The 14,303-nt window shown below is 40.4% G+C and overlaps 1 protein-coding gene across 1 annotated transcript in view; it reads right to left on the bottom strand.

The window, feature by feature from the left end:
* Positions 1 to 8,016, bottom strand: part of PDE3A (phosphodiesterase 3A) — a 323,314-nt gene extending 315,298 nt beyond the window's left edge. Inside the window, exon 1 of the mRNA XM_078075704.1 lies at positions 7,048 to 8,016. Within this exon, the coding sequence (XP_077931830.1) occupies positions 7,048 to 8,001 (954 nt within the window). The 5' untranslated portion in view covers positions 8,002 to 8,016. The remainder of the gene's footprint in view (positions 1 to 7,047) is intronic.
* Between the last annotated feature and the right edge of the window lie 6,287 nt (positions 8,017 to 14,303).

Below are 14,303 nucleotides of genomic sequence, written 5' to 3'. Positions count from 1 at the left end.
ATCAAACAGGTAGATGTTGTTTAGTTTCTGAATTTTCCCAACTAGCTTCCCACCTTATAAATGGTAATGTTCTTCATGACCTCCTCTAATATTACATCCTACTTATATTTTAATGGATTCCTGAGGAAACCATGCAAAATAACTTAGGTGAACAAAAACCATCAGCTGTTTTTGATAACAAAGAAATGCTTTCCTGGTGTGCAGATTACTTTCTGCCTTGAATTTTGAAAGCCTGAACATTTTGAAATAGATTTATTAAAAAACTAAAATGAAAACAAAAATCAATAGTCAAGCCACCAAAGCATGCTCTTCTTTGATGAGATAAAAACTCCACCACGTTAGACTTTGCAATGCAATTGATATTCATTCATGGTACAAAGTCCTAAATGATATAGGCTGCCTGGTACTATTTGATAACCAGAAAATTCATTGTAAGGGCTCAGAAGAGTTTTGTGTTATCTGTCCATTCAACGGGTTTTACTCAGTCTTCTAATTCTGAATGAGAATTTAGAGTTAGTTCCATGTGCAAAACCACAAAAGATACCCAGGCTTAAAATCACCAGCCTGACTCCTTCCCTACTCTCTTTCCCCAGCAGCATATTCAGGTCCAAGAGAAAAATGGATAAAAGCCAACATCTTGCCTCAGACTGGCTACATACATTTAGCTGAGTCTCCCTCAGTTTCCTTCTCTCTAAAATCAGACTAATTTTAGTCTCTTAACTCCAGCCTGCACAGAACTGAGCATTCTGAGATCTCACTGCTACAGATTACTTGAAGCCATAAACTACCTCAGGATGTGAAAACAAACCATCATTGTACTATATTAAAGTATAACTTCCTAACTCCTGCAATTTTTTACCTGTATTTCAGAAGTACTATAAAGGTATACTAACCTTAATTTCCATTTCAAATAAAAAATTCTGTCACCAAAATGTAAAGCTGCTCAGAATCTAAAAACATTTTAACCAGTATGTGTTGAGGAAGTTATTAAAATCTATGAAACTATAGATTTTTACCCCAGAAAAATGAACAGACGAAGAGATGAATGTTCTGGATCTAGATTTAAAACCTACTCTAAGATCTTATACGAATTCCTTCAACTATTATCTAAGAGGCCATTTAAGCTATTTTACTGATTTCCCCTTTCCTTATGTTGACCTCTCAATACCCTAACTAGCTCTAAGCTCTGGAGAGGTGAGGGCTGTATCCTGTCTGTGTATAACGTGTATGATTTTCAGCATGAGGCCTAATGCATAGATAAAATGTGTTGATACGACATTTGATAGTTTCACTGACCAAAGACCTTTATGGATAACATTAGCTAAGGGTAGCTAGCATCTTCTTTTAAGACAGTAGTATACTTTTATGGTGAACACATATGGCCAACTAATATTTTTGACAATTATGATCCAACAGATCTTTCTCTGAACTACAATTTATACACATCTTCAAGATATTTTTCTTCCAGAGATCAAAGCTATGTATTTGATGTTGACAACAGCACAAATATATTCTCAGATCCAAGTTAAGACAACTCCCTAGGAACATTGGGGGGCATTTTAAAACTCCCTTTTAAAGAATACTGCCAAGAATAAAAGTATATATAAGTAATTACTAAAAGGATTTAAATTCCCATGTAAAGGAAATAATGTTCATTTGAATATTAACAGAGCACATCTTTAGGTATAAGAATATGGACATGCCTGAACCTTCTGAGGTTCATTCTGAATTACTTAATAGAGCTTCATTAAAAACATGAACGTATAAAGTAAACATAACTTGTCAATCTCATGTATCTTGAGGGTTTTTTAGAAGATACAATTATAAATATCACACAGAAGAGAAAGAAGAGGAGGAAGACTCTGTCGGGATAGGAGACAGAAGGCCAACTAAACAATTCACCACAAACATGTAGGGTTATGGGTAATTTCAAGAAGCCAAAGACACTTGCCCTATGCAAAGGCACTGCGTCTGCATGTCAAAATCTCTTAGGATACCACATGATACAACAGTTGCATTGATTACCTTCATACATCCATGAGATTACATCTCACAACAATATTTCCTGAAAAATACAACTCCTGCCCTAAATCCAAGATAAACTCATTCTTTTGATAGATTATGTAACACAAGCTTTCGATGAAGTCTACATAGACTCCATTGGGATGTTCCTGGCACCAACCCTATTAACTGAAATCTTAAAATATACAGAAATATTTCTAACTTTGAGGTTCATAAACATCCCGCTTCAATCCTATTTAAATGAGGAGTGAAATTAAATTTGGTAAAGCCTTTACTCAACCAGAGTCCTGCAAAGATTATTCTCAGAGTTTTATTTCCTAATAGAATACAACAAATTCACACAAATGTCACTACAGATACAATGAATGCTTTTTCATGCCAGTGTCACTCACCTTAGCCTGCCTGCACCCCCTGCCCAGGCTTTTCAGAATGTATTTCATACACAGAGTCACTGTTCTGGTTGTTTATTTAATTAACATGACAGCCCAGCATACACAGCATTTCTTTCAGTTCTACAGTTTTAACTTTTTACACTTTAGACTCAATACAGAAAGAGTAAAATTACTGTTTGACTCCTTCCAACCTCTGTAAATTTATATAGATTCACTGACTATTTCTGTCAGTTAAGACGGTTTTTCAGTATGCTTTAAATATCTGTATATACAAAGTAAAAATCACAATTTTGTCCCCACACACACACAAAAAAATTATTTTCCCTTACCTTTCCCAAAGGATAAGAATTTTTTTTTTAGTGTTTTCAGAAGTTGACATTAATTTTAATTCTGTCAGCAAGTCCTATATATCATTCTTTGTATCACCCTAAGCTGAGTTATACTACTGAAATGTGATAGAATTAAAAACCTGTGATTGTTTCTGAAATTTATTCAATTTGAGAAATACAGTAGGTGATACTGAAATGTATTTAGGAACTTAAAGGACAATAGATTCTTTACTTTCAAAAGAAATACTTCTGTATTTTATATCCATAGTACAAATGTAAGTTATACTTATTCAGATAGAAGACGTAACAAGGCCTATCATGTGTCTACCATTAAAAAGCATTCCTCTTTCTCACATTTCTGTTTTATTGTTATTTGCTTTTTCATTTGAAAATACCTTTCTTACATCAATGATGAAAAACTCGATTCTATGGATAACCAACCATCAGACTCCATTACATTCCTACAAAAATCTATGGTTGCTAATGATGTTTAATTAAGAGCTTTAGGGAAATATTTATGGAAAACATTTTGACTTTTAGTTACACAATATGAAGTATAGGTGCATGTTTCTGACAGATAATGTATCCATCACAAAGAATTTTGTCACTAAGTGGGACAAACACATTAATGGAGAGAGACCTATACCTTGTGTTTACTTCATGCAAAACCATAGGCAAAACTACTAAATTCTTAACATGTATCTAAAGTAAAACGGCATTGGTTTGGAATCTTTCAAAGATGAATGTGCAAGGTGGTTCACAGTAATTAGTGAGGAATGACTAGCCAATTGCGTTCTTTGATGTACAAAGAGCATAGGGACATCCCTTCAAATACGATATCCAAATGGTAAAAACTGCATAATTAGGGGCGCCTGGGTGGCTCAGTCGGTTAAGCGGCTGCCTTCGGCTCAGGTGGGATCGAACCCCACATGGGGCTCCCTGCTCAGCGGGAAGTCTGCTTCTCCCTCTTCCTCTGTCTCTCCCCCTGCTTGTGAACTCTTTCTGTCAAATAAATAAATAAAATCTTTAAAAAAAAAAACTGCATAATTAAAATTTTGAATTAAAAAATAACATATCTATTAGTCATACAAAATATCTAATAATTCAAGAAATGCTAAGTATCTCTGTATAGTCCAGTGTTTAGATGGTATAGTGATAACTTGAGAGAGACATACCTACTCTAGGATGTGAACATCTACTTAGAAAAGATACATACACCTTAATGGACATGTCCGCCCACCAAAAAAACTACAGTGTGACACACTGATCTACAAAATCAGCCTGAGTCTTGAGAATATTGGACTGGTACTACTCAACTAAAAGCCATACAGATGCTACAAACTTTTCTTTCCTAAGAGTAAAGATACATTCACTTCCGTTCACTGACAGACCCAGGGTCAGATGAATTCTGGGACTGAAGACTAGACCTATTTCTTTTTTCTTTGCTGAAAGCCATCCTTATCGTCCACACTGCAAAACTCACTCCATACGCAATATCCAATCTAGAGACTTCACTATGATTTAGGAAGGAAGGCAAAAAGGGAGGCAAATATCTCTGTCAGTTGCTTTCTCTTATGAGAATTTTATCACCTATTCTCCTTGACCTTTTAGAATTGAGTTGTTGAAGAGAGGTAGTTCGTAAGTGGCCACTATCGTTCACACAGAGAAGAAAAGGCTGAAATTCTCTCACCTTTAAACCTCACGATGAGCAAGGTCCATAAATTCTCAAGAGGCCTCTGCCAGACTTTGTGATTTAAGTCCTTCCACCTCTATTTAAAATTCACTTGTTGCCTGAGTATTGTCTTGAATTGAAAGTAGACATTCTTTCATAAAAGAACTCCTAATCAGGTAGCATGCAGGGCAGGGTTATATACGTGTTTTATAAGTATTTTGATTCTTGACTTCATAAAGTATGCAGATGAGAGTGTACACTTTGCACTCTTACCCAGAAGTTTGTTTCCTTATGATAAACCAGATAAGATATTTACTATATAGCTCCTCAACTTTTCACACAGTTAGGCTAACGTATGAGATACTGCCCTATCTTATAAGAGACTAGTCCATGTTAGTTCCCACCCCCCAACACAATTATACTCAGCAACAACTTTAATGGGCCATATATAAAAACCGGTCTTAGGTAACACACACACACACACACACACACACACACTAACCAGTGCCCTCATTAAAACTTCAAGGATCTAAATTTCCGCTAAATGTAACCTTGTTTTTCCATCAACCATAAGAGATACAGTCTCTCACTTTAGAACATTTTTCATAAACACAGCCTTTAAAAAAAAAAATAGTGACCAAAAAAAATGACCAAAAAAATTACAAATGTGCATTTTCAACAGCATTAATCAGCCAAACATTTAAAAATGCAATGCTCGGTTACTTTCTTATAAATCTGCAGATTATCTGACTTCTCCATTTATCGATCCAAACCAGAGAAAACCAATAAATATCTGCAGATTAATTAACACTGCTGGTTAACTCACCTAAACACTTTATCTTAAATCCACCTTTAAGTCCTTAACTTCTAAAAGTTACATGGAATTTCAGAAATTCAGGAGGCTAAATGATATTAATTTGAAGTTATTTATGATTAAATCACAGATTTGCCTTACAAATTATGGTTCAACTTTGCAGTGATCATATCACATTCCCTTTTAAGTTAAAGTGTTCTACACATAATTAAACCAGCAGTGTTTTCATTTAAAAAGACATTCTCTCCTGAAACTTTGAAAAGAAAGTAAACTGTGTTTTCCCCCTTTTGGGTTTACCCTTCAATAGATAGCTTTACTCTGGTGATTTCCAAATTTCTACCAAAACTAAGTATCAGTCAGTGGCCTGTTTTTAACGTCACTCTTAGAGTAAGCTTATACCCAAGAAATATTTGCTTTATCTAAACAAAAAGCTAAATAAGTACATTAGTTTTAAAATAAACACAGAGGCTATGATGCTGTCATTCTGTTAAATAATGTCAAACAACTACATTCCGTGTAATCAACTCCATTTCAAAAACAAACTAACCACCACACCATATGGTGACTGCTATGTCTTAGAAATATCTAAATGATTCTCCACAGAAAAACCTTAAAAAAAAAAAAAAAAGAAAGAAAGAAAAAAGCTTACTATATCTTAGGACATTCTCCCACTCACTGAAGTTGTCCTAATAGGGCCACAGATAGGCATAAATTTAAATGGGAAAAGTGTAAATTTCCACTTGCTGAACATAATCAGCTCTCTACAACCCCCACCCACCCCCAAGTGTCATATCTGTTTGGAGTAGAGAAGCAAACACTTAGGTACACCTTTTGAGAAACAATTTGTATTTAAAAATTGGGATTTGTTCTTTTATGTCCTTTATAACAACTATATTCCATGGCCTTAAAACGCTTATTGCTAATAAGGAGATTCATCCCCAAAATTCATTAAACTTTTTTCTAGGACAACTTCACTCATAATTCTAGATTCCTCCTCTTCTTCCTTTCTGAGAGATTTATACCACCAGTAATCTTGTAATTATTCTTTTGAATTAACATTTCCTGTATAATCTGTATAAATCCATTTGAATTTCTAAACATCCACTTAAGTATATACTCAAGAGAAATTTTTTTTTTTTAGTTGACACCAACAGCGCAGTTCAAGACTTTGACAAATTCCACAGTTCAGACATATTGTTCCCCAAATAGAAGTTTATCATCAGGATACAAAACACATTTGCATGTAATAACGTATGTCCCCAAAAACAAACTGGGCACCACCAGATGCAGCCTCTTCAAGGAAAACTTACTGCAAAACCAGAACCTCACCTTCAAGCATTCCTTGCTTTTACTTCAGAATCTATATACTGACTTCCATAGACGTTGACTTGGCACTTCAGAAGAAACTTTACAAAAAGTATTAAAGAAACCTAGTAAAATCCACGTGTTGAAACATCACCCAGTGCTAAAAAGCTAAACTGGAGGATTTCTGCTAAAGGAGAAAACTAGCAGTGCACCTAAGCGTATGGAAATCGTATGCCAGGTGTAGCAGATCTAAAAAGTTGGCCCAGGTGTGGAAGACCCTGCAAATGCCATCTAGTTTTGTTCCTTGTTATTGTTTCTGTTGTTCAGGTTATAAAATACCGTGCGAGACGGAGAAAATAACTCTCTAGTTTCCTACCGAATCTGAAGTTACACCACTTTTCTAGACTATCTTTCCTTTAGTTCCCAGCACTCGGATTCCCTCCACTTTGTGGCGAATCCCCAGCGTTTCAAGTCTTCCCGAGAGGCGAGTGAGAGGAGCTCGCCAGTGCTTACCTGTTCCCTCGGTATGCAGGGCAGGGAGGTCCTCCGATGGGACTTGCTGCTGCAGCCGGACATCTCCGCGGACACCACGGAGCTGGACCGCCTCCTCCTCTTAAATACTGGGATATCTTCCTTGGTCCCAGCAATTTGCTGGGACCCGAAGTGCTCCCTCGGAGCCGCCCCCGCGGACTGCGGCAAGATTTGCTCCACGTACCTGGCCAGGAGGAGCCCCAGCACGCCGGCCAAGTACGCCAGGTAAGGTCTCCAGGCGACCTTGAACCTCTCTAAGGAAATGAGGGACACGGTCCTGACTGCGCTAGTCAAGGCGATCATGAGGACGCCCAGCCTCAGCCTCAGCACCAGCCATGTCGCGGCGGCCAAGCAGCTGAGCACCACCCCCGCGGCCGGGAGCGAGAGTAAGTGATCCTCCCCGACGCCCAGCCCAATCTGGACGAGCGCTTCCCCCCCGCAGCAGGCGGCGAGCAGTGCGACGGCCAGAGGCAGGCGCACCCCGGCGCGCAGGAGGTACAAGCCCATCCAGAAGAAGGCACACAGAAGACTGAACAGCAGCGCCGAGGGCTGCAGCCAGGGGCTGAGCGGCGCGCCGCCCCCAGGAGCACCTCCCCGAAGCCCCGGGAAGACGCCCCCTTCTGCTCCCGGGGCCGCTTCCTCCGCCGCCGCCACCTCCTTACTCTGCTCCAGGTCGCGGCCGATCTCCCCGCGCACCAGCCTCACCAGCAGGGCCAGCAGAAAGGACAGGGAGCCCGCGCACAGCGCTGAGGAAAGTTTCCGGGAGCGCCGGAGCGGCTGCAACACCAGGTCTCCCCAACGGCCGTGGCTGCCGGAGTCCCGCGACTGTGCGGGGCCGGCGCCAGCGGGACAGTCCGGGCCCGCCGCGGGGGCTGGATACACCCCACCGTGGCCAGGCTTGTCCCCGACTCGCGCGGCCTCGCGGGGCACTGCCATTGTGTGCCCTCCTCACGGAATCCCCAAGGTCCCCCGGACGCCCCCACCCCGACACATGCACGCACGCACTCTCTCCCTAATCCCACCCTCGGAATCCCTCCTTCTCCCCAGGCCCCAAGCCACCGCAAGTTTCAGCTTTCCAATAACTCCTGGAGAATCCTGGATGCTCCAAAGAGACGCCTTCAAGTTAAAAGCTAGCACAGGCAGAAACGATCAGACTTCCTCCTTTTCGTTCTTTGAAAAACTCTTAAAAATTGTGCTCCACCCCCACCCCCCGATTTCTATCCTCCGGGGTCTCTTCCTACTTCAGGATTTTAGAGATTGCCCCACGCGTCCGGCGCACGGGGGGTGCAGAAGCTGGAGGAGCCGGGGGCGCAGCGCGAGCTCGGGGCCATCTCGGGCGCTGCTCGGCGCAGCGTTGCTGCGCGCCGGGCCCGCGGCAGACGGAGGTGCCCCTTCTCTTCCTTCCTGCAGCTCTTTCTCTATCACTCTTTCTTTCTCCTCGGCCGATCCTCCCCGGCACGGCCCCAGGAAGCGAACCGCCATTCCCCGGGGCAGAAAGCAAAGCCTCCCCTGCGTCTGTCGGTCCAGCTCATGGCAAAGGGTGGGGGGGAAAAATGGAAATGGGGCTGAGAAATAACCAAGAAGTTGCTAAGTCCCGTCGGAAAGAGACACAGCCCGAGAGGCTAGCGGCAGCCGCAAGAAGGGAGGGAGGGAGAGCGAGCGAGCTGGAGAGGAAGGGAGGGTGAGAGGAAGGGAGGGTGAGAAGGGAGAATGAGAATTACTTTTTTTCCCCTTCTTTTTGGTGCGATGTAGGTGGTGATTTGCAGTTTTGCAAAAGGGAAACGAGTGGAGACGACTGGTTAAAACTGTATAAAGAAGCAGGCAACTGGAGTGACCAGCAATTCAGCTTGCTTGCTTTCTTTAAGGCAACTCCCTAGGAAAGCTTTCCCAGCCAAGCTCCCGCCTCCTCCCCCCAGAGGAGGCGCTGCTCTCAGCTCTTTGCTCCATTCCCCGGAGCGGGTCCCGCACTTCCAGCTTGCTGGAGAAAGTGTTGCTGAGGCCGGTCCTCCGCCCAGCTTACCGAGGCCGGGGTCGCGGGGGCCTGTGGCTGACCCTCAGGCTTAGCTCCCTAGGACGCTAAGAAAAAAAGATTGTCCTTGGCTACATGGCAGGCAGTGGAAACCGACATACTTCCTTCTGTCATTAAAAATGACAGCCACATCTACTGTCAGTGACTCAAAGATGCTTCTTAGTTTTCAAGTCAGTTACAACAAGCAAACCAATTTCAGGTGGCACTGAAATGCTTCAGCCGCTCCTACTGGAAGGTCTGTTTGAAACAGAGAACCCAAGCCTTTCCTATTGTTCCAAATGATGGAAGTTACCAAGACCCTAATAGCATTATTAAATAGGGCTGGGGGAGCATTCCTGTGTTACAAATAGTTACTTAAAAAGTCCAGGGTCTGAGAGTATTAGCAACAGCTGTTGATGGTGGACGGTAAATACATTAAGTGACCATAGCCTCAAGAAGGTTTACCAAATTAAGCCTAAATAGTCAAATCAGAAAGGAATTAAAAGAAATCTCAGGGGGGAGATGAGGCTAGGTAGGTTAACACCAGGAAAGCATTGAGAAGATGTGTCTGGTTGTGAAAAAGTGTGTCTACCATAAAGAAAGCTTGTAAGAAAAAAATCAGTACCCTAGTTAGGAATGTTTACAAGATGCACCATTCATGTACTGTAGTAGTGTAGTATTTGAGAAACTAAAGAAAAATTTTAAAACTAACTTTTGTGGCAGAGTATGAAAAATCATTCAATATCTGTTCAATAGGCTTTTAAAAATCCATCAATGTTGGGAGCTAGTTCCTTTTTACACTTAGAACATAAGAGTATGATAGTCCACTCTCATCCATGTTTAATATGGGTACCTTAGATGTCATTTGCCTTCACTAATAATAATAATAATACAATTTGGTCTTAATTATCTTGACATTCCAGGTGAAAGTGTGTTTCTAGCCTGGAGTATTTGGATAATTGGTTCAATATGCCACTATATTTTGTGTGTAGAGATGAATATAAAGAAAAGCCAAAGGACATACCTGAGATAAAATTAATTCCTGGGGGTAAGGGAGGAAGATGGCAGAAGTCTTAAACTTAGCTTCATGGAAAACAGCCTGCTCTCCTTAGAGGTAGGTATTAATATTAATTTATGATATAAATGGATATGAGGAGCTATGATGATACAACTCTCCATCAGATGTCCAGAACTGTACTATCATATGGAGCACAAGTTGGGCAGCTAGTCAATGGCACTGGGCACCATCTGTTTAATAATTAAGGAAACAGAAGCAACAATGTCTTTGCCAAAGACAAATGAGCCCCCTAGCATGCACACATACTTTTCTGAGTTTCCTTTTTCGATATATGATTCATACGCCAGAGCCTACCTGGAATAGTTCAGAGTGAAAAACGTTGATTGGAAAATCATGCTAATATCCATCAGCATCAAAAATAGCATATTAAAATGAAAACTATGGCATGTATCAAGGTTAGAAGGAAAGGCATAGTGAGGGGAATTTTAGAATATTTCTATTTTCTGTCCCTTACTCCCCACAATGATCTCAGTTCTTTAGAGAAAAAAAAATCATAACTGAATTTGTAGGAGATGGAATGTAGACATTTTACAAAATTGTAACAGAAAAAAATAAGAATGGCATTTGTTCACAGAGCAAAACAAAAATACTAGATCTGCTGTTAAACTGACACTCTTGAGGTGTTCAATGTTGTTACAGAGGTGATGTCTTGGCATCTGGCTTTCTCTCCATTCTCAACAAAAATCACAACCAGAAGGCTATTTGCCCCACATGAAGGAAAGAGGGTAGATGCCATCACTCCCTTTACCCCCATTGCCATCCAGAACCTGGAAGCAGATGAGCGAAAATAACAAATACTCTTATTAGAAGAGAGATGCAGAAAGCTACAGCACCATACTGAAAGAAGTGACAAAGACCGTGTAGATTATATTAAATGAAGACCCAAGACATAACGTGCACATCAAGTAATCACCGAGAAATAAAACTGCCCATTTTCTACAATAGCAATGAGTCCTAATTCAAGAAAGTGACAACACAGCCAAAGGATAAGAAAAATGTGGTACACACAGGAAAGTAGCATTCAAGTCTTTCCTACTATACATTGATGTGTTCTCCATCACATCAGTTTTTCTCATTGATAACATTAGTAACTCATGTGTATATGAGACTCTTAAGTGAAAAGCATGCTGATTCCACATACACAAAACAATTTATCATTATTTGGGAGACTAACGAAATATACATATATATATATATATATATATATACGCACAGACGCACACACACAAACATATATATACAAACATATATATATATATATATATGTTTGTATCCTTACATAATAATTCCACTTTCCAGAAAATGGAAAGAAAAATTCAAATTTGACTTGGTAAAGCTCTCTACTTAGCCAAATCCGGCAACGGTGTCCATTAGTACTTTGTGAAGAGGATCTAGAAATCAACCCCGTTGCATATCATTTGCCAAATATAGTTATGCTCAAGGGAATTCTGTTAAATTTTAGAAGTTTATACTCTGTAGCAGGGGTTTACTCATTCCCTACTACCTACCTGACCTCTCTGCACATATATCAAATGGGTATCTAGAATATAATTTTGCAAAACAAAATTCTTACTTCCAACTCCTTCCCTGCTCTTTCACCAAGCCCCACGTACCCAAACTATTTCTCCTCAGTCCTCCCACCTCAGGAAAAAACATAACCACCTATCTAGTTGCTCAGGCCCCAAAAGATGGTACTGCCCTCAATTCCTTCTTTTATTTACCTCACTTTACTTCCAATCCAATAGCAAGTCTTTTTGATTCCATCTAAGATATATCTTGAATCCATCTGCTTTTCACCATCTCTCATAATAACCCACCAAAGACATGTGTCTAAACACATGATTTTTTATCTAGACATCTCTGGCCAGGACAATTGCAATAACTTTCTAACAGGTCTTGCTCTGCTACCATTCATTTTCTACACAGCAGCCAGAGTGAGAATTTTAAAATGTAAGTCAAATGATGTCACTCCTTGCTTAAAACCATCTCAAGGTGGCTCATTGAACTTGCAGTTCTCATGGCCACCTATAGGGACTTTCATGATCTTTGCAAACCACTCTTCGGTGACCTCTCCTATTCTAATTCTCCTACTTCACAAGTGCAACACTGTCCATCAGAAAGTTCTTCAGTGATGAAACTATACTCTGTACTGTCAATATGGTAGCCACTAGTCACACGAGGTTTTTGAGTACTTGAAACACAGTGCCACTGAGGAACTGAGTTTTTATATATTTTTTAAATTAATTTAAAATTTAATAGCTTCACATGGCTAGTGGCTCCGGCGGGGGGGCGGGGGGTGCATCTCTTGTCCCTCAAGCCATTGTTCTGTTCTTTATCATGTCAAATTGAAAATTCTGCTCAGGACCTTAATATCTACAGAAACTTCACATAGCTGCTTCCTGCTCCATCAGCTCTCATCTTAAATATTACATTTTTAGAAAGGCTTTTTTTCCCAAACATCTTATCAAGAAGTCTGATACTTCAGACATTTTGTCATTCACTACCACAAGACCCTGTTGCATTCTATGTATAGCACTTATCACTATACAAAATGGTCTTGCTCCTTTATTTGTTTGCTTATCATATATCTCCCTTCACTAGGGTGTAAGTGCTATGTGAACAAAGACCACGAACATCCTTGTCTTGTTTGCTGTGTCCCACCAATGACCAGGATTGTGCCCGACACATGGTAGGAGCTCTGCACACTTGCTGAATAAATTCTTGATGAATGAACGAAGTCAACGAATAAAGGATGAGAGAATAAAAGAAACAGATATCTTTATCATCGTATGAAGTCCTAAGTTAAAGACAATCTCCGTATGTTTATACAACTAATTGCACAAGTGGATAGACCCTGCAAAATCCTCACTGAAGATTCTGAAGTGACTGATAGGCAGAATCATGCAGCAACACTTTTTACAGAGTGATGCTTAAAAAAAATCGATTCAGAAATTATTTATAAGCGAAATAGGTAATAATCAAGGTTTTGGAAACTTTGTATTGATTCTCAGATGAAATGTCCATAATCCACAGCAGTTCTGTGGTAGGAACAGAGTGAAAAACAATTTAACCATACGCATTTGGGTAGCAAGTCAGCGGAGAAAGAGGATTAGGAGATATCTAAATAAAAACTACTTAAGAGTCATATCTCACATCGTGATCTATGGCATAGTCTCCAACTCTTCCAAATAACACTACTCTAGAAGTTGAATTTAAATTTAGAAAATTAAACATTTTGCCGAGATAGACCTTACTAATGTTCATTATTCCACATCTAGTCAGGGAAAAAAACATAGAAAGCTTTTATTTATTTATTTATTTTTAATTTTTTATTGTTATGTTAATCCCCATACATTACATCATTAGTTTTAGATATAGTGTTCCATGATTCATTGTTTGTGCATAACACCCAGTGCTCCATGCAGAACGTGCCCTCCTCAATACCCATCACCAGGCTAACCCATCCTCCCACCCCCCTCCCCTCTAGAACCCTCAGTTTGTTTTTCAGAGTCTATCGTCTCTCATGGTTCTTCTCCCCCTCCGATGAAAGCTTTTATTTATTAAAGAAACATCCCCCTCCTTCTGTGGAGTGCTGCCCTTGTTTAATGTCCAAAGAATTTAAGTAACAATTTTGGAAATGCAATTGTGAACTTGTATAGAGACATTATAGGACAGGTGCCTGGGTGGCTCAGTCGGTTAAGCATCCACCTTCAGCTCAGATCATGATTCCAGGGTCCTGGGATGGAGAACCCAGCATCGGGGCTCCCTGCTCAGCAGGGAGTCAGCTTCGCCTTTTCCCTCTGCCTCTCCCCCCAGCTCCTTCTTTCTCTTTCTCTCTCGCTCTGCACTCTCTGTCTCTCCAATATTATAGGAAAAAAGCAAGGTGTGAGAACAGATTGCTCCCCACAAAACTGTTACTAACAAAGCTTCAGACTGTCTACAGTACAAATCACCAGGACAGTTACCTTTATCTTCCATGCCCTCTAGATCCACATTGTCTGACACAGAGTTGGCATTTCCTACAACATGCTTTGGGTGTTTAACTGCTGGCTCCACCTTTTCTAAACAGACTGTCAAGGAAATCAGAGTGCTTTAGGTACAGGGCTGCCCAACCTTGTTCACTTTGTGGCACATGCAGAAAATGATAATATT

The sequence above is a fragment of the Halichoerus grypus genome, chromosome 6 (genome assembly GCF_964656455.1).
Source record: "Halichoerus grypus chromosome 6, mHalGry1.hap1.1, whole genome shotgun sequence".
Classification (NCBI taxonomy): domain Eukaryota; kingdom Metazoa; phylum Chordata; class Mammalia; order Carnivora; family Phocidae; genus Halichoerus; species Halichoerus grypus.
Note: the sequence above shows the minus strand (reverse complement) of the source record. Positions and strands in the feature narration are given on the sequence as shown.